Source organism: Lepisosteus platostomus, chromosome 17, assembly GCF_059453375.1.
Source record: "Lepisosteus platostomus isolate fLepPlt1 chromosome 17, fLepPlt1.hap1, whole genome shotgun sequence".
Lineage (NCBI taxonomy): Eukaryota > Metazoa > Chordata > Actinopteri > Semionotiformes > Lepisosteidae > Lepisosteus > Lepisosteus platostomus.
Genome location: NC_142627.1, coordinates 15,141,761 through 15,167,666, shown reverse-complemented (window position 1 = coordinate 15,167,666; position 25,906 = coordinate 15,141,761). Strand labels below are relative to the sequence as shown.

The 25,906-nt window shown below is 34.9% G+C and overlaps 1 protein-coding gene across 1 annotated transcript in view; it reads right to left on the bottom strand.

The window, feature by feature from the left end:
- slc24a3 (solute carrier family 24 member 3) overlaps positions 1-25,906 on the bottom strand; it is a 108,847-nt gene that overhangs the window by 13,651 nt on the left and 69,290 nt on the right. Inside the window, exons 3-10 of the mRNA XM_088609664.1 lie at positions 24,449-24,525; positions 18,014-18,088; positions 17,152-17,236; positions 14,588-14,691; positions 5,711-5,785; positions 2,075-2,100; positions 1,337-1,390; positions 1,020-1,153 (exon numbers count right to left, since the gene is read on the bottom strand). Of these exons, the coding sequence (XP_088465790.1) occupies positions 1,020-1,153; positions 1,337-1,390; positions 2,075-2,100; positions 5,711-5,785; positions 14,588-14,691; positions 17,152-17,236; positions 18,014-18,088; positions 24,449-24,525 (630 nt within the window). The remainder of the gene's footprint in view (positions 1-1,019; positions 1,154-1,336; positions 1,391-2,074; positions 2,101-5,710; positions 5,786-14,587; positions 14,692-17,151; positions 17,237-18,013; positions 18,089-24,448; positions 24,526-25,906) is intronic.

Sequence of the window (25,906 nt, the reverse complement as noted above, 5' to 3'; positions counted from 1 at the left end):
GAAGAAGCTTGTTACTGCTACATATAGTATATCATTACATATACTGTACAGTGTAAACATGCCATGGCATTAGATTTTCTTTGCATGTGCAATGCAAGAAAAGGAGGTATTTTATTTTTGTTATTATGTAAAACTGCTATACAATGTATTGTCTACTTTAGTTGCAAAACTCCTGCCATACTACAGTATGTACTGTATGAATCATTTTGAAACGTTAATGTCTAAAATATGTTGTACATGTCTGATCAAGCTATTGTATTATTCATTTCATTTCAATGGGGTTGAGTCTCTCTGGCTGTTTTCCAATGTATTTTTTGTACAGTCATTATTTTAGGAATCTAGCACGTTTTTCCTTAATGAGGTTCATTGACTGATTTAACAAATATTTAAATAATAATAAGCTATAAAAAAGCACAAAAAGGAACTATGCAGAAACAAGAAAAGTCCTTTCAGCAAGGTCTTCTCCAAATAGGTCATGAAACATCTGCAGAATATGTTGCCCCAGTTACAAGAAATTCATGTACTCTCCTTGGAGACAGAAATGTTGGCTCCATACATTGAACCTCAAGAGATATATATGTATTAGAAATTATCTACATTGGGCTACCCTATCCTTTGTAGAATTCACATATAATTGACTTCTACACAGTCTTTAATTTGCAGTTACACATTTTTACGTCTTCAGCAGAAACAGTTACAAAATAGATTTTACAAAGGACAGAACACTCATATGACACAGGATCCATTGCTTAAGACCTGACTGAATAGAATGCTTTTTACTCTTACAAATTGTGAATGGTTTGGAATACCTTTTCTTTTGCCTGAAAACATGCCTTTTACATATAATTTAATTAATGCTTCTTTAACAAATCAATCAACCTTATTAACACCATTTATTATATGCCCCTATTATTATTATTTTTTCATTCTGGTATAACTGATGTTTCATAGTTCCATCAATACACTGCTGTCTCCTTTTGATACCACAGCTGAGAAGCACATTTCACACCCAATGTTACCTTTCTTAAGTAGCACTACAGTGGCATCACAGTTGGTGTTATCATCCATGTCTGCATTGTTTGCTGTACCATTGATCATGTTAATTGCACTCTTCCTCCTTCTCTCAAAGTAGCGCTGTGCCCTGGAGTTAAACCTAGATAAAGTTTTCAGGAAACAAAGTCATATATAATTAAATGCTAATTCAGATTCTGCAATCTCTTATTACAATCTAAAATTAAAGATTTAAATACTAGTAACAGATTTTGTTTGGAGAACTATTATCACATTTTTAAAAAAGGCCTTCTTGTATATTTGGTTTATACAACCGTGTACTTACTTCATGATCAGTATGTACACCAAGTACATCGAAATTAAGACCAATGACTCCCACCTGTGAACATGAATGATAAAGGATGTATCAAAGACAGCATTTCAAAGAACTATTGAAAATTATTTCACATTTTTATAAATATTTAATATCAGTTCAGATTGTAACTCAGAACCAGTTTTCCTAAGATTTACAAAGGCAGATATTCAGTGACTATCCACATAACTTATTGTCTATGAACAGTTTTTTTACACCTATTAATAATGCTGAAAGCATTTAAAACAGACAAATTGGTCACATATGCCACACTGATTACAGTGATTGCCATACACATACCGATAACATATACACACTTCCTGCAGTATTTACGATAGTTTACCACTTGCTAATCTTTTTACTTTAAAAAGAAAATTCACTGCAACATTCTGTTGCAAATCACTGAAACATATTCGTTTCCAAGGACACTTAATTTTCTGGATAATCCTTATCCAGTGGAGGGTCATGACAGCCTGGAGCCTTCGCACAGGAAGCAAAGCTGAAGAGCAAAGCACACACCTGTACAGGACCACTGTGCAAGGAATAGTTTCGAATAAGTCCATGGCACTTGGTCAGCAGTTCTACAAAGTCAGGTGCTCAACACTGGAAATAAACTCAGTGACTCTGAAGCTGCAAGGCAGGAGCGATGACATCCATGCCACTGTGCCACTGTGCATGTTTGAGTTATGAAACTGCAAAGACTTCACTTACCAGGAAACCTTTTCATCATGAATGAACTGTAAAACAAGAGAAAAAATATGGACATCATTCACTGGATTGATTTGCCTACCGCAGCAAATTGTTTACATAACATAGACATAGATTTCCAGAGAATTCAATTCTGTGCTCCAGTACGTTATGGGAGCTGAAAATAGATTGCATGTTTGGACACATTTGTGTAATTATTTATCTATTGCACAATTAAGGTGACATTACATCATTACAGATCTACCAGTCCTCATCATATTCAATGTAAACACACATTTTTTTCTCGGAAATTACAAAAATAATTACTAACACCCAGCTGTGCAGCTGTGAATTAAGCCATTGTCTTGGACCAAATGAGCTGTTTCCTGTCTGAAGAAAAACAAAAGCTTTGAAATTTACATACACAAAAACTTAGACTAAGTCTTTAGATTTCAAGTGTAATGCAAAAGGAAAAGTTCAATAAACTTTAAACAAAATCTCAAGTATCTGGTTCTGTGTGTTCTGGCTAGAAAATTAGAATGTTCCCTGCTGAGCTGCAGCATTAGCTCCAGGACTTGCAATGCTTGGTTTTCCGAAGGCCTCCTGTTGTGACTTTGGACTGGAATAAATGAAAACTTCAACCCATCAGTCGCAAATTACAATCCTGTTACTTCTTGGCACGTTTCAATTAAATAGAAGTATGAGGCATCATCAAGTACTAGGATGGTAATGTGAATGAATCACTGACACACTTGGTTTGGCCATGAACTCTCAAGATTAATTAAGTATAACAGTAGTTTAGCCTGGTAAAACACTAGGGCCTCTAAGACTCACACTGAATGGCTTTTCCTCAGTCAGATAAATGCACAGTAGCCGCGATAAGCTTCAAAATGAGCTATTGCAACCACCAATTCTCTAATCTCTCAAGCAATCCTAAGGATTTTTGCAGAGAATAAATTACTATCCTTCCATTTATCAGTTTCAATTACGTACCAAATCACTGTTGTGACAGATAAAACAAATGGTTAGTTAGCTCAATGAAAAGTTTATTAATACTGATAGATATTTACCAATAATGGAACAAGTAATAGGATTATTCCATGCTGAAAAAAAGAAGAAAGAAAACACAATGTTTCAGCCATGGAGCTTTCTTCATGTGTGAAAGAAAGACAGGGCAGGGCTTCTTACACCTGATGAAGGCTCCACGGCGAAACGTTGTGTTCTCTTTCTTCTTTTCTCAGCATGGAATAAACCTATTACTTGTTCCTTTGCAGCCTACGCATGCTGACACAGCTACCCACCTGAACTATTTACCAATAATACTGATTCAGCTGAGATGAGTCAGTCGTGGTCTAGTTACTCTAATTTTACAGAAAGAGTCCGTTTAATTTGACAGAAAATAACGCACAAAGAAGTTTTGAAAAAATGACTAGAATTCAGCTACTGGCCACCATGAAACTGAATCTATTTCTTATAAAACTTGTTGCTCCAGAGACACCTTTATTTTATTCTTTAGAGCATCCAAAATCCCAACAGTGGTGCAAGCCTATTGGCCAGATCATCACTGTAAATGAGAAGGTGTCCTCAAGCTAAGTTATGTAGTTATAAAGGATGAATAAATATAACTGTTGGTTTTACTTGATTTAACCCCAGACCTAGGACTGGCAATTGTTTGGGACACGTTAAAGAGTCAAGGGTTACATAACTATCTACATGTCTAAAACAGCTTCTGCTTTCAGTCAGTTACGAGCATAAGGTGACAAAGGAAGAAAACGGACATGTTTCTGTTATGGAGTTGTTGGTTATATAAGGGTGTCTGTTAAATTCTACCAAAATTACCATGACAAACTGAGAATGTATAATGGATTGGATGGAAAATGGCCTGTTATATTATAACCACAAGGTGGCGGAAAAGACCCAGTACTAGTAGTCATAAAAAAAAAAACTTAAGTAGCTATATAAATTCCCTTTCTGTCATCAGAAAGTCTTCAGAACAGATTATGAAGAATTCCATTACTGTCTTGAATGTCATAATGTGGCTTTCTCTTGTCCCTTAAGACACTTAAAAGACACTAAAAGGAATTCAATTAACATCAATGTACAGATTCAGATGTCATATGGGAAACAAACAAAAAAATAGGTGATAATCAAATCTTGCTTTCAGAAATCTCTTTTATTATGCTGCACTTACTGTACACATAATCAACAACCAAATGTTTGTTTCTAGTTTATACCAGGTCATACCAAAGCAAAACCAGCAACACTAATCAAAACTAATTGACTTTGGTAATAAATAAAAAAAAACACTTTTCACATCTTCTACAGGTGCATATTTGCATCTCTCACATACAGCTTAAGTATGCATACTACAACTTCAGCAAATATGGTGCATAGTCATATATAATCAGATATTTCTAGGGTAGTTGTCTAGGGTAGGTCTTAAACAATACTATTTTCAAAGCAGATATCAAAGTAGCATACTGTACCATCTAACTCTGTTAAAAACATAGACAACTGTCAGGAGAAACTTCTCTACATATCAGACTGTTACTACTGACATACTGTAGAGTAAGGAACTGTGATTTGCCATGCTAGATTTCCAGGTGTATTGGCATCATGCTACAGAACTGAAGGTATGCAAAACAGAGAATGAGTATTTCTGAAAAGCAGTGTATAAATATGTGCACCTCACACTTATCCTGCAACCTTCAACCAAAACATAATGAACATAATGATTTATATTCACAGTAAAAATCCATTCATCTTCTAACCATTTCATCCACTTCAGGGTGAAAGAGGGACCCAGAGCTTCTGTCAGCAAGCAATGGGCACAAGGCAGGGTACACCCTGGATGGGACCCCAGTCAAATGCAGGGCAGACACACAGACACACATACAGTACACTGATACCTAAGGCCACTTTTCCCATAAGCCAATTAACCTACCATGGAGAACATACAACCTCCATACAAATAACACCCCAAGTCCGAAATTAAACCCAGGGCCCCAGCAAAGCAACACAGCAATGCTAAACATTGCACCACAGTGCGGCCCCACAATAACAACAATAATAATAATTATAATATTTGTCATCATCAAAAACATCAAAATGAATTTTATATTCTTATGCACAGAGAAGAGAGACAGAATAAATATCAGTCCCTGTGATAATATAGGAACAATTAAACTACAGTATATAAGATCAGATATAATCATTTTAAAGCCATAGAATGTCGGGTACATACAGAATTCACTATGTACCCTAACCATATTTCTATTGCATCTTAGGTATCAAGTCATAAACTAGCTTGTGTAAATAAAATGTAATATAAAGAATGTAAGTGTATGCATCATGCTAGTGGTGTACCTATGTTCTGCTATTTCTTTGTTGTATTATTATAATAATATACAATAAAAACAATAATAATACACCTTTTTGGGAATGTTAGTCAAAGTATGGACTGGAATTCTTTTGAAATACTGTACAGGCAGGACAAAATAAGATCTGTATTCTTAATCTACAAAGATGATACAGGGACAGAATGCCAGCTTCAAATGTGCTTATTTGATTAATTTTGTTTTAATCAGACTTCTGTTTGAGAATTATATTTTAAGAGTATTTAATACTTCTGTCACTGTCACAGATAACACAATGACTTACCACAATGAGGGCTGCCACTGACAGTGTGTAATATGCAGAATCCCTAAGAAGAGTGTAGCATGACAGGGTGACAGCCTGCAAATCAGAAAACATCTCTGATCAGACAAGGACTAAAAGACATTCAAATAAAATCTAGTTTTAAAAACCAGTAGCAAAGCAATTTATAAAAAAGTACAGAAATTGTATTCTTGCCTGTAAATGTAAATGGAAAGTAAAATTAGGACCAGCATGAAAGTTGTTGTGAAGAATGTCATTTAAAGTTTAATAACATGTTAGACAGATGTTGCTTAATAACACGAGAGACAAATATGCCCATACAGGCATTACATTTCCTAAATGTTAAACCCTGGGTTAATTTCATGCTTCTATCTGAATTCCCTATGAACATACATTTCATTAGGTATTATTTTCTCAAGACAAAAACCAGAATGTAACACACTGTACAATAAAATAACAATTCACAGTTTATGCTTAAAAAATAGGATTGTTTTGTATGATTTTTATACAGTAAGAGCATGCAATTATTTCTTACATAATACATCTACAATCTATGTTTAATCACAATTTTGAGTCCTTTTTGGCAAGATTACATTTGGCTCTGCATGCAAACCCATAGAAGAAGCATTCCATAAAAATTCCCAAGCTTTTTTTTAGCTTAAATGTGTCCAATATCATTATTATGTTATTTGCATGTTGGTATTGGAATGTTTTTATAGTTTTATAATGCTTTACACAGAATTCTGAATATAATATTTAAGAAAAATCTTAAACCATGTTAACATGAAGAGTTCACAAATATATATGCTTCTGGATTAACATGAAGTCTGCTTGATCAGTCACAGTAGAGACCATCTCATTCTTGTGTATAACAAAGGTCATTTAAGACTGATGTGACTGTGCTGGGAACAGAAGAACACATATCCACAGCAACATGCCACTGACTGCTCTACATGACATGCCACTGACAGCAGGTACACCAATGTACACTGAATCTGTATACTGATTCTCTTTCCAGTGAATAAAGAATATATAAAGACACTCACGAATACCTTTATTGACAGACTATATATAATCATTTGACCATTACAGACTATATATAATCATTTAATCATAATTATGTGTAGAAATCAGTATGTACCCTTACCATATTTCTATGAAATATGTTAAAGTGAGATGAATTACAATTAGTTCTGTGCAGCAATCCATAGAAATCTGATTTAAACCATTAAGCAATAATGTATTGTCTTGTTTAAGACATTATAACTTTTGATTCTGCTAAAGGACTGTTCTAGTGATCACATTCACAGCTCAAGTACTTTGCTTTAATGATGACATCACAGAAGTATTGTAAAAAGTCCCTTATCCATGAAGATGTTAGACATTTGAGGTTTCCTTTTGCCTACATGTACAATTCATTTTGTGCTGTGAAACTGACAAAGAAAAATACATTAATTTGTAACAAAAAAATTAAACAAGTACAGTATACTCTTTAATTCTTGTCGTCACATAAGAAATACCTGAAGATCTATAAATACCTTTAGAATTGGTCTAGTCTGAATTGGTCTAGTTCAAATCCATTTAATTAAATAATACTTTATCTTCTTCCTTCAACCTAAGTCGTTTGGGCTAACTTTCATCACTTGCTATCCAGATTTACTGGAAATGTTTCACAGCTTTTGTTAACTCCCTACATGATCAGGAAAGACTATTTTACAAACGTCTGCAAAAGGAAATATTAAAACTTTTAAAAGTAGTGTATGCATGGTCTTCATTGTGATCTGGGTGAAGAAATACAATATTCTAAATACATTGTATTTACAATACCTGAAAAAATAATTTCAAGGGTGGATTATTCTCCAAATATTAGTCACAGTTGAGGAGAGTTTCATTTAAGTATCAGTTTGGCACCTCTGTATGTCCTGCAGATGTGTCTATTGGATTACAGCATTACTTTTAACAGTAACAGAGGATTTTTATTGTAGTTGCAGCAATATGTAATCCCTTCAAGTTAATTTATTTCTGTTTCCTTTCTGTGGTTGGTAATCCTTAGCTGCTGGCTCTAGATGTGTTTGATCATTTTTAATCCTTCTGTATACATAGCTAACAAGAGGAGGCTGGCTTTCCACCTTCAAATCCAAAGGAAAGGATGGGCATCGATTATCTTTATTTCTTCCGAGAATACAATGTAGGGGTAGGGACCACAGTTGTTTCCTAACCAAACACACTGAATCTCCCGTGGAAAAAAGCTTAATTTGCAATCCAAAGTGTTCCTGATTTATCTGTCAATAATAGGTAGACATCTATTTAAACCTCATTATACAACTTTATTATACAACCTGACACATTCACTGAAAGTCTTGTGTAGCACCTGCTGGGACACAGACAAGACACATATACACATCATCCAGTACCATCAGTACTTTATTACTACTAACTATACACTATCAAGACAATCGAAATATCATTCTGGAAAGAATGATGTGACCAGACTTCTGCCTGTAGCTAAGGTGACAAAATAACTTGTAATAAGCAGGATAGTTGCTAATTCCCTTTTCTTAAAAAATAAAATCAAACTTCACAAAATAGAATTATGGTAATCATAAACGTGAGACATTTGCAGGTTACTGATTATAGTGAGGCACTGCATGTTTTTGATAAGAAACACAATGATTAAATATGACCTCTATTTTAAAAATGCATCAAAATGGATAAACTGATGTTCAGAACAGTCACATAAAATTAAAAAAGGCATTAAATTAAAGATATGTAACAATAATATATTTTTTTCCATAGATGCCTCTTAATGGTTACCAGGATTCAAATAATCCAGCTCTAATTTCCAGATTTATTGATTTTAAAACATATTCTAAAACTGGAACCCAAGCCTGTTTAAACCTTTAACAGATAGCCTTTATTAATCAGATCACAGTCATGTGAGATCTGATGTGGGCAATGAAATCTCTATGACTTCGCAAGAGATGCTTTGTGCTGCTGTTTTGGGATTCACTCTTCACTTCCAAACAAGCCTGGAAGTTATGACAGACAAATTATACCTTAGGAACAAACGGTTAAGGTTCATTGGTGATATAATCAAGTCTCATCAATCAAGTGGTGAAATGAGCTTTCCAACTTTCCAAAACAATACTGTTGATTTATATCTTGGCATCCATGTTTTTACTGTGTATATGTTCCTGAGAATAAGCGATAAGGAATTATTCAATATGCTTCTTTCATTACAATCTTTCCAGCTTTATTAGTTATAAGACATGACTAACATTTTAATTCTTGAATAACTGATTGATGGTACAAGGGGCTTGACTTTCAATTATTTTGTAATTGAAATGTGCTGTTTGAAAATTATGTGCTAAACCAAAATGGCTCATTAATAATATAAATTTAATACTTCATTATTGTCATTTTATTTATTTTCCCTGAAAAACCAATAAACCAACTGAACAGAATATTAATACAAAAGGTCATTACAGAGCTCAGAGACATTGTGACCACACCTTTACGCTAAGTGAAGGTGTGGAATAATACATTGCTGCATACTGTGTATAAAATAATAAAAAAAGTGTTTTCTTGATTTAATAACAAATTAAAACAGCAAAATGAAAAAGAGTGAATCAAATGCATAGGATTCTTATTTGTTGTTTGATTTAGGTACATTGCTTGGAAAGTGTGATTTTGTGCACTGTACCTGTATACATGCAATTCACTGAGGTCATTAATATTAAGAACCAGTGACTGTTATGAATTTATCAGATGATAAATTCCCTCTACCTCCTCCCCTCCACCACTGGACAAATATTTATACAATAAACTGTAGTATGTGTTTTAAAACAACCTACTGTATTTCAGCCTTGCTCAACATTGATTCCCTACTGTAAATATGTGACAGAAATCATGAGTTATAATTTTATTTAAACCTCATGTGCCAATAATGTGGTTAATAGGAGTGTGCACTCCTGGCAATAAAAATAATTTAGGTAAACCTTTAAAGGGACCTTGTGTAACAGCTAGGTCATATGCACACCCATTGGGTTTTCCTATTTACTGTATATACCACTAGTGGAATATTTCAGTTATTTGTATACTGTCATTTATGACAATTTACTATTTTCAGCTGTGACATTTTTTATTAATGTGCAGTTTTACGCAATACATATATCCCTAAAGGCATGAAAAAATAGGTTTCATGCTCTTCCGATTGTGTTGACAAAGGATTATTTAACACCTCTGTGCAGACCTCTGGTGTTTCTCTCTCTGCACTGGGATTTCTGAAGTCATTAAGCACAGGCTGTAAGAGCAGCTCTAACCTCTGACTCTGAAAAGGCTTGTGAGAGTAGACTACAGCAAACAGTAATAATACACTACTTGGGGTTCAAAGCTATTACACATCTTGCTTTGTGGTTTGTCCATATATAGTACAAACTATATATATACACATATCATCATCCACTACATTTGTTCCTATCATTCACCTTTATCTATTTAGTTTCAGTTGTAGCACAAAAGATCTTTAGCTTAAATGTCAGCAGGAATTTAGTTAGGAAATATATATAACCCCTTGTAATTGGGCAAAATTGTTTAGTCTCATTTTAATTTGGGTCCTGGTAAGAAAAACAGGGAATTTTCTAGATATTAGAGCTTAGAAGGATAACTCTGTCTGTTAATGCTAGTGTTTTTAGAACAGCTAACAGTACACTTCATCCCCATGATCTTTTGTTAGCAAAACAAATTTATACTGTATATCTTTAAAAAATAAAATGTGAACACACATTCTTAAAACTAGCTTTCTAAATCTCAGGTGATGCCCAAGCTGCATATAAAAAATGTAATTTAAAGTGTTTTTTTTTAAGGCTTCTCAAATCATCTTTAAAAACTTGCTGAAATGTACAACAGTGCTTGAAAGATAAAGGACAGGCAGAAAAACACTTTCTCACTTGATGTGCCTTTAATGCCTAGGAGGCACAGCAATTTTCATAGATGGAAGCCAGTGGACATAAGTCAGTTTACAAATTAGATAAGAGGGCACACACAGTTACTGAGTGCATTTCTATACCACAGATGATTCTGTTGCCTTCCCAGAAAAACAGGTTTCAACAGGCTACTCCTACACATAATGGTTATGACTAAGAATTGTCATTTTGAATGCACTTGCATTACTCATTTAATAATTTCAGAATTCAGAGACCATAAAAACATATTTCTTCTGCAATGTTACTTTTAGATTACAATTTGGCTGAAACCCAAACTTACAGGAGAAGGGCTTCTGGGAGAGAAGAGGATTGCTAGATTACCACACAATTCAGGGGCAGATGGCATATGAAAATTTTAAAGCATGTCTTTAAATCCAGAGAAGGGTTCCCAGAGTGGTTCGAGGTCTCTGGACCTTGGCTTTTAATGAATTAAGTCCTTGAAAGTGTCAAACCATGTACAGACGTTTTGTAAGCCTACTGTACATTGCACTTCCAAACATCACCATGTTGTTACATCTTACTTAGAGGTGTGAATAAATGTGACCCTCAGGGTTTCTGGAATTCATTTGATCAATTCTGACAAATATCAGTTTACTTTGTAAAATGCTATTCTTATTCTTATGCTTATGCTTATTCCATAATAACAGTTTTCTAAGTGGTTCAAGCAAAACTAAATATTCAATTTGAAACTCATTCTAAGATTTTTTTCATTGCTCTTAAATCAGTAGTATGAACATATGTCAAAGGCATTGTGACATATATCATTTGTTAAATTAATGTTCTCATGCTAACACATAAGATTCTGAATGGTTTAGCTGTAGTTTGTCTTGAGGGCCTGTTTCATGAGTCTAGTTTAGTTCTTCTGAGATCTGCTAATTCAGTATTTTTGTCAGTATTCACATAGTGTGCTGTATCATACTGTATATGTGGACTTAAATAGTCACTTAAATAAATCTTACTTAAAATAATAGTCTTTCCAATATAGCCTTTAATGTAAAATTTATATTTTTGGTTTTACTTGTTTAATTTGGTTTTGCTTTTTTTAAAGTCATTTTTCCAGTTTTGTTTTACATTTGTGGTATTGTCCAGTCTTGCAAAAGTATGTCCCTCTCTTATTATTTTTTTAAAACTGTATATTCACAGGGGACATTTGTTTTTACCAAACATTCTAAAATATAAATAATTTCAATATCTCATCTGAATATCACAATTGATTCTAAAATAACGGAGTTAAACCATTCAGATAACATTTTAAATCACCATCAAAATCCCAAAGTGTTAGCAATTCAAAGAAATATACCAAATTCAGAATGTTCTACTGAAACATATGTTACTCATAATTAAATAGATTAATAGATAAATACATGCCACAGTCATACATCCTATATTGAGGACATTTGTTTTCCATACTGACTAGGTGATGTTGTTGATAATTAGAAGGCAATTATTCTACTTTGAGCTTTCCAACAGGTTTTAGTTTTTACTGACATCACTGCAAAACGATTTCTCAAGCCGATGTGGCTCAACCATTAGTTTGCCTTCACAGCACAATAACATGTTTTTTATTCCAGACAGAGGTCATCACCCAGCCAGATACAGAGAATGCCCTGTAGAGAAATGTCTACTTGTTGTCCAGCTATCGTTGCAAAGTGTTAGAATGATCACAGAATGAAAAACATATTTAATCCACAGTGGTGACCTTGTCGGAGTAACAGAACATCTCTCATTTTTGACAGCCATCCAGTGCACTGCCTACAGTAGCCTTTGAGAATGCCATATAGATAATGCAAATTCTGTCAAATCCAAATCAGTCATGAGGCTCAGGAAACCTTTCACATTTCTAAGTTGCTTCCTTCCTCTTATACAAACAATATTCCTGTTGCGTAATCTTTTTGAAGTTACTATCATGACTGATAGCACATTTTTCGAACATTGTCATTTGTTCCACTTACATTATCACACTTTAAGCTTGGTATGTAGCCCTTACATATATTAAATTGTTATATAAGCATTATCATGTGCTGAGTATTGCTTGTCATTTTTTAAGTACTTACCAAATGTTTTCCCTCTTCTTAGTTATACAGTAAGTTGTTTTTTATTACAGTTACTACAGCTTTTAGCTTTTAGATATATTCTATCAGTGTTTTAAAAAAGCATTTTTTATACTGCAAACAGGATGCAAAGTCTATACAGTTTATACTGTATACACAGGTGGACTTTTATATCTGTGTAAAAGTTTGTGTAGTGTTTCATGTTTTATGACCAGGCCTAGTCACATGCCTTAATATACTTTAATTGTCTTCTAACCAACAGTCAGCCCGATAAACCACAAATTCCATATATATTTACATTTACTATTGCATTGTGAAATCTGTAATGTTTTCAAAGTGTTTTTTCGTTTGTACATTAAGAGTAGAGTTTAATTAATTTAAAAAATAAAACAGAGATGATTTATCATGCAGGTGACAGTTTGAGAGTAGAGTTAGAGAGACTGAGGAAGGATATCTGAGCTATAAAATCCCTATTTGCATTTTGTAATTCTTATGTTAACTGTGCATTGTTCCAATTGAGCAGAAATAAAACTCATTACTAAAAAACTCATCATCGTATGGGATGTACTGTAATCCTCGCACTATGATTTTCTAAGCCTTTTCTGTTTTACCATGTCTGGCTTCTTAACATGGCACTGACAAAAGACTGCAAAAGGGTGTTCCATACATACTATACATCTGCTTACAGTGTAATCATTAGGTAGTCTCACTAGAATATGAGGTGGAAACAGAAAAGGGAGAAAGTCAGTTTTAATGCCTCAGAAATTTAAAAGAAAGTACAGAAAAGCTGTGGCATCTGAGCTAAGGCTAGTGTATAATAACTGTTTAAGAGCTGTCAGACCATATTATGTGTGTCCTGCTGGGTCACTTTCCTCATAAAGACTCTTGTGATGTCTATTGTTAGTGCCACATTGTCACAGAGACTGGCTGCAGATATCAAACATCACAAGCTTTAGCTGAGCCAGCACAAGAAAAGAAAAACAAAAAAGAAACAGCCAATTTCTGCAAAGCTCAGCTTTACAGTGCAGGACTCTAAGGGCCCTTTTGAAATGTGGCAAGGGGGATGCCAAAATCTGTTACAAAAAGAAGAAAGAAATATGACTGGAGTGTCTTATTTTGTATGTCTCACCATTAGCTGTTACTGCAGAAAACAGCAGAATAAACGATTTGTCTTTATTTCAGTTTCAGTCATCACAATTCATGGAATTGTGGATTTCCACAGCTGGAAAAAGGTGTTCTGCTAGTATAGTTTGTGTTACTATAATGGTATCACAAAGTTGTGGCTTTTATGCAAAATTAAATGCAATACAAATGTAAAAACATATGTCTGCTTTAAGGAGAGATTCATCTGATTCAAATTGGTACCAGTACATAGCAAAAAATATGTACGGTGGAAAATCTACAGTACTTATATAATTGATTCATTGTCATCTTCATCTGGAACGTTGAAAACAATTTTGCGGAACACTTTATGTTTTGACTCAGCAAATACTGCATATAAGTGATTAAGTTGTAGTTACTCGGTTACTGAGTGAAGGATGAGAAAATATAGTTAGAGAAACAAAACAAGGTCAAATAGTGCCTTTAAAGTCTTAAAATATATGACATTTTGGAATAAGCTACATTAGCATTAGGAAATACTACAAATGAAAGCTACATGAACATAAGACGTTCCCTTTTGTGTCTGTGCTCTAGAAAAAAAAATAGATTGCCTTTGAAGAAATTATTTCAAAACTCAAAGAAGTCTGTTCTACATTGAAATCATTAAAGCTTATCTTCTGTTTCCTTTTCTCTTATTGCAGGCATGCAGAAAGTGCTAAAATTTAGGAAAAGACTAATACTACCTGTCCAGCAAATACCCCACAGACTCCAATTATACAGAGGATATTAAAAACTGCTGATCCCACAATGGTTCCAACACCCACATCTCCCTTGGTGATAAACACACCTGAAAAACAGAAACAAATAAAGTTACATTAAAATGCAACATTTTTGTCTCAGATGCTTAAGCATATTTAACAATTTTTTTATTGCATAAGCTCTCAATTTTTATTAACATCATGTCTAGAGTCCTTAAATCTGACCTAGGATGCTTCAAAACCAAGCAGTTGAGCATTTTTTATTCTGTAGTTTTTAGATACTGTATATTGTACTGTATGTGTCCTATTCGTGAATCTATTTAGATTCGTGAATCTAAATGCAAACCAGAGAGACACCAGAGTCACTCCTGAATATGCAGAGTAATGAGGTGGGAAGAACAAATGGAGCACTGGCACATGAACACAAAAACCCTCACAAACACAGGGAGGACATGCAAACTCAACTCATGACAAGGTCTGTGAGACCACTGTATAGTAAGAGCCACCCCACCACTCTGTTCTTTTTATATGCTATTATTAGATTTCACATAAACAGGAAGATCAGCAATACTAACACTGAGTACCGTATATCAGAGAGCAAATACATCAAAGCCAATAAAAATACAGACTACTGCTGGGTATGAATCTGATGCTTGTTTATGTGGAAATCAAAATAACAGTTTAATGTTGTAATGGCCTCTGCTTTGAATACTTAAACTACCATTATTGATTTTATTGACTGAAATCTCCAGTGTACTCCAGCTTCCCCAGTGAATGTTCCCCACAATAAAATCAATAATGCCTTAGTAATACCAATTGAGCATGACAAGATCAACGAATGGTTACAATCTAATATTTGTTAATTGCGAACAACAATGGATAATTATTGCACTATATTCAATTTCACCAAACATATGTCAACTGCAGCCACACTGAAGTTTTTTTACAGCTATAGGAATAGTTGACTCTATAATCCTGTGGTGGGCAAATTCAGTTTGGGAGATTCATAGTCTTGCAGGATTTCTAGGTTTTTAAAGTCCTTAATTGGTAAAGACACAACAAAAAATTAAGTTGATTTAATCATTAGTTCAACTGGGAAAGAGAGCACAGAAGAGATAAAAAGCAGAAAGTCCTATAGTCTCATGGTCTGGCCAATGGAGATCATTCATAGCACTTTGAATTCTCTCTAAGATCCATGGCTCAAAAGTTCTTTGATCGATTTGCTGTTTCTTCTTCTCACTTTCTCAACAACCGAATTTATCTGCTGTCTTTCTGGTAGGAAGCTAGTTTCAGGCTGTAAAGTGGAAAGAAAGAAGAAAAACATAATCTTGGTGAGGAAGCCAACTTTGAAACCAAAGTTGTGGAGCCTTCTTTAGAAGTGTGGATCAAGGTGTGAAGTTCTGTAGCTGAAACATTGTATTTCCATTTTTTTTCTTTCCTCTTTTCAGTGTGGAACTAACCTCTGCTTGTTCCATTGCAGCTGATAGTTCCTAACTTGAACCCGTATTGTCAGTATAGACCATATAAAATGTTCATTTGTATTCTTTAGACCTCCTTCTATAGTAAAATAATGCCACTATTTAAGAAACCTTCAATAACTGCATTACCAGTATAAAAGAAAATCTTTCCTGGATGTTCCACCACCTAACAAGTATTAATTTCTTTCTTACCCTGGTGATCTCAGGAAGACTGTCACCTCAGAAATGCACAGGAAACATATTGTATAGTAAACTTTCATTAAAAATAACCCTCCTTAATTGCGACGATGAGATAGCTTTGCCTCCAACCTGTGATCATTCTAAAAGATGGTAATTTTCCCTGCTATGGGTGGATGAAGCTAATTTCCTCCTATCCAATTAAAATTCTTCTGGGGGAAAGTATCCTTTCCCAGAGCAGACTAGCCAGAAAATCCTGTTGAATTGTTTAAGATTTAGAAAAGGAAAAAATACCAAAGGGACATTCAGATTTATTGGGAAGTCTGTTTGGTTTACTTGGGGAAAGCTTGCTGAAAACATCAGTCCACAAGTAAGCCCCTTTCATTAAATTCTTCATGAGTGGGAAGACATCAGACATCTGCCTCACATTTCCAAATGACAGAACAGGAGAGGGTGTATGTGTGTGGGGAGGGATGGGCGATCCAAATTAAAAGAAAGCTGTTGTCCTTGAACTTCTGCCAGGAAAAACATGTTTTCCATGAAGTTTGAGTGGGTGGGGTATCCTAGGATAACATCCCTGTTAGAAGGTATATTATTCACATGAGATGATATCCTCTGACACTGGTTACAGATGTGTTAAAGTAAGAAAGAGCAGTGCAAGAACCGTTAGACCGTTACCTTTGGGAAACATGATATTCCGAAACCTCAGTTTCAGTGAGCTCAGTGCGGTACTTTTCTTGCATTGTGGTTCAAAATACAAATGGCCTAATAGGCTTAGCTTTGCCCAAATAGTCCAGTGTTCTTTTTTTAAATAGTGCATGATGAAATATCAGGTGTACATAATGTGAAAAATCTTTAAGTGAAGACTGTCAGTTAAAAAAGTGGGTAATTCACCAATGACTGAAGTAAAGAGCTCGGGTGCTGAACTGCCTGCTGCCATGAAGGTGGCTCCAGCAACATCTTCGCTGAGGTGCAAGCGCTGGAGAGAAAAAATAATACAAAATCATGAAATCTTAATTATGACTACACTTCATTAGAGAGGGGATTGATATTAATTATGTATTTCAAATGGTACGATATACTACCGAGCGTTATCATAAAACAATTAATTCAGTGGTTTCACAATGTACCTAGAAATGTGCACACTCTTTCAAGTCTTTCAAGAGACCGTAAAGAAATTCAAGTCAGAAAATCTGCTTATTTGGGTAGCATGGGAATGCTCTGTAACTGCATCCTGCCACGACTGGAAATTTACAAATGTTAGCCTCTGAGTCAATCATTCAGAAGTCAACATGTCAGAGAAAAGCTTTCATTGCACTTAGAAAGTCCAAATGTAAATCAATGTACTGCAGACAAGCAAGGGAAAAAGTCACAAGCCTAATTCGACATTTTGGATGAATGTATCCTAATGCTTGGATCAAGAGAGGTATAAATTTAGCTCAGCTAAACAACAAACATTAATCAATGACTGTATTTCAGCCATAAATAGTATATTCTGAATTTCTTCAGCTTATACAGTACACCTAGAAAATCAGAAAAATATATTTTTAGATTAGATATAAATATTTCTATAAAGTTGTGACATTTATTCAACGTGATTGAGCTTCAAGATTACAGCAGTGGTTAAGAGGCTTGAGCTCACTGATGGTTGGAGCTCCGCTGTTTTCACCTGGCATGAGTGGTGCAGTAAATGTTGAAAATGAAAATGAAAGCATTCGCATGTTTCAGGATGATATAATAAAGGGACAGGACTTACTTCACAAATTTTATCCAGAGAGGGCACAAAGTAGTCATCACAAACGAGAGCCAGGGCATAGAACATGTACATTGCCTGAAAAAGAATTGCACAGAACCATGAGTTCTCTATGCCTGAGAATCACATCCCTGTTAGAAAACCCCCTTTAATACCATCCATTTCCAAATAGTTTAACACAACATAAAAGCATTTTAATGTAACATCAGTATGAAACATACACTGTACTAAAATAAAATATTAAAATATCTTAGAAATAAAAATGGCTTTTTAAATAAAGTGCCGTCAGAACCCAGCTGGCTGCCCCTCTTACTGCAACATTATTCATATTATCTTCCAGTAATCTACAATTAGCCTAAAAGCTAAGGCGTGATCAATGTGTATTTAAACAGTCTTTCATGTATCTCGAAGAAGCTGTATTCACCTTATAATGAGCATTTCAAAATCAAGAACTATTTTCTTGTTTTTTTTTCTTCCTGCTATTGTTAGACGGTTGAATGTATCAAGATTACTTTATCTTTTTTCTCTCATATAAAGGTCATGGGCTTAATCAGCCATCACTAGTAATCTCTGATGAATAATGAACAGCTAAAATAGAAAACAGAAATTGCTCACTAAAGGACAGAATGAACAATATTTCTTTTTGGTATTTGGTAATTTAACCATAACATTAACCAATGACTGTATTTCAGCCATGAATAGTGTATTCTGAATGTCTTCAATACACCTAGAAAATCAGAAAAAAATATATTTATAGTTTACTACATATATATACTATACTTTATATTTATATACTATATATTATATACTATACTGTATACAGTAGTCATAAACTATACTTATACGTTTACTATATTTAGAAAACTTGGATAATTTTAGATATATACATATTTCTATAAACTTGTATTTGAGATATACTGTTTAAATATTTCTAAAAAGTGAAATGTATTTAACATGATTGAGCTTTAAGATCTTATTACAGCAATGGTTAATGATTACTAGATCAAAGTTCCACTAGAAAATGTCACACACTGAATCACAGACTGAAAGAAAATAAAAATGCTAAAAACAATTTTAGTATTTTTTAATGCCTGTCAATATATATATATAGATTGTATATTGTACATTTCATTGCAGATACAAAAATGCTTAACAAGTATAACAGTGTCGTGTCCTTATCTTTAAAATAGAAAAAAAACATAAAGCAAAGTTTTGAGAGTGAAGCCATCTTGATTTGTGCACAGGAGATAGGGAGAGAGCAAAGACAAGAGGGAGAGAGGTGAGGTGAGGAAACCTCAAAACAGAACAGCTAAGAACCGAAAGCAGGGAGAGGGCAAAAGGGGGATAAAGAGATAGAAATCTCTTCCAGAGGGATATGTGATAAGCAGCAATCTGTAAATGAATGTAGAAATTAAAAAGAGATTTGTCAATTGGTGAGAGCTGGGGGACTGCATGAATCAAGTCCAAGGATAATTTGGGCCTCTGTTGTTATATAACAAGCTTTGAACTGAATAAACACAAAGTCACTCTGAAAGCCTCTCTGAATAAGTAAGATCATTGAAAGGTGATGTCACATGGAGAGTAAATGTTTACCATCTGTGAAGTAATACTTACCTCTAATTACGAAATGCCAATTTAAAAGTAACAGACAGAATAGTGGGAGTTCAGAAATACATGTTCTTCCATTGTACAACCAAGTTATACCAATGTGTAGAATGAAATGAGCATCTGGAATGGATGTTGACTTTTTATGCTTTTGTGGATGACTGATATGAGGAAAAATACATAAATCTCAATATAAATAAATTCTTTGTGGTTTATACCAACATTTCAGTCTTAGGATCATCCAGTATTATAATGTGAATAATGCTACTGAATTTTGAAGATAAAACATTCAGCCCATGGAAATGCAATGACAATATAGTATTAACATTTCATGTGCATTATCTTCAGCAGACCAGAATAACAGTCGGCTACTGGTTTGTGCTGGCTATCATACATTACACATTCAAAAATATCATTGACATTTTTGTATTAGCTACTGTACCAGGCTCATAAAATGATTATTTAAAGTCTTCTGTTACTTCTACTAAGCTTATTGCCACCTTGCACTGTTCACCTTATGGCACCTTGCACGCCAGAAACCACAATGAGACATTTTATATACCATTACTTTCAATCTCTCAGGATCTGTAGCTGACTTTAGTCATTGTCACATGGGGCTGACACACTGCTATGTGAGGTTTTGGACCATCCTTTTAAGTGTTGTCAAGAATCACATGAGCATGTGCATCTGATCATCTGATCACCACTGACACTCACACGGACAATAAAGTTATACAATCATACCCTGAAAGAGGAAGGGACTTTAGCCACAGCTGTTACATATTTGTATGTTTCTATTTGGACATGTTTCGGAAGGATTTAAAAAACAAATGCGCCATCTGGTGCTTCTTTAAAACAAGTAAGCATATGTCCCCTCCACCCTAAGCACAGGCGATTTCACTTTCTTCAAGTGCCCTTTAAATCCAAGTTGCTTGGCACAATATGACCCACTCTGTATCTCATTCCACACATCAGTAAAAGATCACATCTTAAAACATCCTTGAATTCAAATTTACTTATTATTATCAAATTATCTTAAATAAATGAGAATTGAAAACAGTTTTGTTTTAAAAAGTAGTTATTTTTATTGTGTTTGTTAATACCGCATTCAGTTAAAACCTAGATGAAGTGAAAAGAATAATCCAATTTATTTTACATAGCACCTTTCAAGTCAAGACAACCCAAAACACCTTAAAAATCAGAGAACAAAGAAAGAACAATACATAGGTCATGTAAGGCAAATTGCAATATAGTTTACTGCTATCTCACCTAATCTCCAGATCACAGATGATCATACTAAAGTCACGATTTTGGATCTCGTCTGTTTTATCATCATTAAACTATAAATATTGTGATATCCAAATGATCTCCAAATGATAAATAGGTTGCAAGAATAAAGATATCTAAATTAGTGTCGGACACATAGTCATTCTTGAAATAAAGCTGAAATCCAACAGCATTATACTGAAAATTAATACCAAGATGAGAGGAAACCTGACCAACATTTAAAATGTAGATGCTGACAAAAAGAAAACTAAACAGAGATAACAGAATTACCCAAAAATGTATCAGGAGCTGAGGGTTACACTTCCCATGAAAAACTAACCTGAAAGTTTTGCTGTTTGATAGGAAAATAGTAATTAAACTATTGTTTTTGATGAAAGGAAGCTTTGATGTGGAAGAAAATATTATATTCTAATGGTAATTGCAGTATTTTACTTGTGTAACCACACACCAAAGTCCAGCCTGTTGCCGTTTTTCCTAAAAGAGGAATCCTGTAGGGTGGAGGGTGTACTCCTGGGAGCCCTGGTTCAATTCTAGACCTGGGATGCTGTCTGTGTAGAGTTTGTACAGTATGTTCCCAGTGTTCGTGGGTTTCCTCCGGGTGCTCTGATTTACTCTTACAGTCTAAGGACATACTGGGAAATTTGCCCCAGTTTGTGTGATTGGCCACAGATGTCTGTGTCTGTGTCTGCGTGTGCCCTGAGACGGACTGGCCCCCTGTATAAGGTGTACCCTGCTTTGTGCCCGTTGTCTGCTGGGATAGGCTTCAACTCCTCCTCAACCCTGAATTGGATGAAGTGGTTAGAAAATGGATGGATGATAAAGTTCTTAATTATTTTCCTTGCATTACATATTCAGGCAGCTACACTGCATATGACATTTGTTCATATTTATACCTTAATGTGGAATACTGCATTCCAAAACCATTACATGACAAAGAGAAAACAAAACATTTACTTGTGTGTAATAAAACTATGTTATACTGATGTATAGGCAGAGCTGTTGAGTAACATGCTTTAATTAGATATATATCAACATTGAATATGGAGTCAGGATTCCCATTTGGATATCTTTTTCTAAGTGGTTTATGCCAAGAGACTTTGATGATCTGCTCCTCAAGTGCTAAATTGCAAGTTAATACCTATGGAGATGAGAGTGTGGTTGACTGCTAGAACAAAGAGTGGTTTAAGCTAATAAGCCTTATAATTCATTACTGATTAAAGTAAAAATGGGCTGTTCACATTTTTACAAGAAAGCTCAATAATTGGTTGGCTATGGGTGTAATTCATTGAGCGCACAGCTTGTCATACTTACATGCTAGTTAAGATTCAGTGACTCTCCAAACTACAAGGCCAGAGTGGAAATGACTCACATGTCACAGTCTGCTTGACCTCTGTAGGTGGGTGTGAGTAGGGATGTGTGAGTTGTGTGCGAGTACTAGAGGCCTCTGAGGGTTGCCTGCAGTGGAATTATTTCTTTTAGGACAGAACCTAATAAATGAATGTCAGATGCCAGCAGGACCCTCCAGTCTCCCCCTCATTTGCTTTCTGTTCTGACAGTCTGGATGACAAGAGGAGAGGGCTAATGTGTTCAGATGGAGCAACATGGGCGAACGACCTGGCATGCTTGATGCTACACATATACAGTAGGTAGAAGAAACACTGCTGTTGGTTACCAGTCCAAGAAGAGGTCTTCTCCAGTACCTTAGATTACTTCTGCTTTCATATGGGAATTTACTTTTTTATAAAGGACCTTGTTAAAAATTTTCTTGAACCTCAAAATTTCACATGGTATTCATTGTCCTTGATGGAAACATTCTAGGAAGCTGGTTAAACAATACCTTGCTGCCTCTTAATTGTAAAGGTGCAGTATCCAGACATAGAACAAAACTCCCCATGAGCTGCTACCACTGTGGAGCAGAACTAAATTAAAGAGTCCATTATGCAGCAGCTCCATGAACTTTCCTATCAGTTTTTCAATGGCGCATTACTAAAAAAATAAGAAAAAAAGATAAGGATTAAGTTGGAGGCTTTTCCCAATTCACTACAGTGTTGTTCCTTCCATAGTTAATTTTTTAATACTGTACAAATACAATACAGTACAAATGCAATACAGCTTGCATTTCCTGGTATTCTCTTCCAAGTAATTATTACTAGAATGCTTTGTACAAGCCAGTTATTGGAAGTGATCCAGATACAGCATATTGTGTCATAGTGCTGCTTCACACAAGATACCCAAACACTGTAAATCCTATATATGTAAATCTGGTTTTAATTTGAGCATATTTATGGGCTCCAATAAATAAACTTCCAACAGTGTTGACAAGATTTAATAGTAGAGCAGTTAACGGAGATCTTTCTATCCAGCAACAGATGCTTTTCTGTACTTATCATTTTGTTTAGACTTGGGTTGAATTTGTTTAAATATGGGTACTTGCCAGAGACGATATTTTTTTGTACTGCAGAGAAAAACAACCCATTTAAAATCAAGACATAGTTTTGCTTAAGGAAAGGACCCTCGGTTTACCACAAAATTGGCTAACTTTATATGACTGTTTTTTAAATTTTATCATTACTAAATCCAAATGTCTAAAACTGAACTAAATAAAAAAAAAAAAAAAAACAATTTGTGTGTTTCATTTATACTGAACATAAAAAAACATAATTCTATTTCTGCAAGTACTGTATGTTGTTTAAAAACTAGATTACACAGTCTTCGTGCCATTTTGATTAACTGTAGACTCGATGACGAGAACGTGATGCTTCTGTCATGGATACCCTACCTCCCTGTACCAAGCCCTTTTCAAGATCTGTGGAATACTTTTCCAGGGTGTAAAAGGAAATAGGATAGAATCCTACAAAATAGAATCTGTAATCTGGTGAAAAGTACACATTGCATATGTACAACCTTTAAATTGTAGCTACATACAGTACTACCCTGTAACTTTCAGGAGTAGACCACCTGTTTATGAAACCCGGTTGATGAAAAATATTGATCAGCGTAATGCCTGTGTAAAATCCTGGGTTCGGTAAAATGTTTCAGCCATTCATGTGAAGGACAACAGAGCTTCCACTGGCCGATTATCAAACTTTATTGGTAAAACAAAATAAAATAAACTACTGACCAAGCAAGAAGAAGACAAAGAATCAAAATAACGGACACAGCGCGAGCCTGCATTCTCTCCTCAACCGTCCACACCACACTTTTCCCTGGGTCAGAGATTAAATAAAACATCACTCACACCAAACAAATGACCACACACCAAACACTGAAAATGTTAAACCAAATATGTCTCACACCTGTCTCAACTGTGCAATAAAATGTCAGTGCACTGGCTACAGAAATACTGTCACTTTCCTGATAACTGTGAATTTATTGCTCTTATAAGTGGTTTCTTTTTATGGTCATTATATATAATGTTATTTACATTTAATATAAAATCATAAGAAATGTAAGTAAGGATCACCATTTAGATTGAGATTTGTCTTCTTTTGAAGTCAGAGCTCCTAATCCAGAGTGCACTGGTTAAGGAAATGCCTGAACACTTACACAAAGGACATGCAGTGCAATGGCCCCTTCTCTTCTTTCCTTGTGTGAGAAAAGGTCCGTGGGGAATTCATGAAGAGCTGAAAGAAGCAGAAACATGGAATTACCCAGAGGTGCTCTCGCAGCGAGGTGCCACTGGACGACACCGATGTGATTGATTTGCTCTCGAAGGTCCCCGCTGCCTCAATAGATTTTGTACCTGATTACCAGCAGCAGGGACTTGGCTGCAGAGAGAGATAATTGAGAGGCGGCTCCTCCCACACAGCCTGCAAAGGCAAAGCAACCGGATTGTGAGCAAAGAAAGGGGGGAAAGCAAGAAGAACAAACTAAAAAAAGATGTTAGACAGTGATTCTCTCAGTTACATTTCTAGATGGAATCAATGGTTAGGGATCCAGAAATGTGACAAGTATTGAACCCTGTTTAGCAATTTATGCTGTCTATAGCATGCATACACCTTGGAGGCATGTTACTACTGCTCTTAGTCTTTTCACCGGTGGATAGTGGAGTTTTGGCTAAGACACGGCAGTCAAGACGCCAGGCTACACTTGGTTTCACATCCAGTTTGGAGAGACTACTCTAGAGGTAAATAATCCACTCTGATTAAATGCAATTAATTCTTTCTGAGCCCTACAGATTTAAAACAGTCAGGTCTACCTGCTTGCCCAAAACCATACAGAAATGTGTTACTGTATATGATCAAATCTAGAAACTGAGCAGACTGCATTGTCACAGTCAGGGACTGCCGTGACCTTATTAAGGTTCATGGTTTCATTGATTTGTTAATTGGCATGACAATGTAGGCATACTGTATGTCTCATTATCAATTATTAGGGCAATTAGCTGCTCAGTAGCCTCAAGAGGGGTTTGTTTTTCTCAAACAGTCTTGAGCAAGTTTTGTATTCTTGTTGAACTTTCTTTCCCCAGATATTTGTGTACACCTCTTGTTTTGCTGTTTTCATCAATATTTTTTTTTTACAGCCATGACCCCCATATTCCAGATTGAGCAGAAAGCATCTATGAAATTACTCGGTTTAGTTAACTGGACTACAAATTGCAAAAAATGTTCTGTAACTGTTCAGTAAAACACAACAATGTTTTTTATCATTAGAATGTTTTATCATTAGAATTTAACATCCTTATCCATGTAACATCCATGTAACAATCCATGTTGTAATGGTTAAATGTTTTCAGCCTTTATCTTCAGAGTACTTGAAAAAAGCTTTATCCTGTTGCTAGTTTTCAGAACATGTCTGGGACTCATAGACTAAGGGCGGTTCAGCTTTAATTTAATTTTTAATTTATTTTCATTAATGATTCAAGATTTCGTCATTATTATAATGTGATAACACAAACCGTTATGAATGCAGTCTCAGCATATCTTTAGATGTAATTGTTCTGATCTTATATCTCATGTTTAGACTTGCTTCATCTTAATATACAGTACAGTCTATGACAGAGAT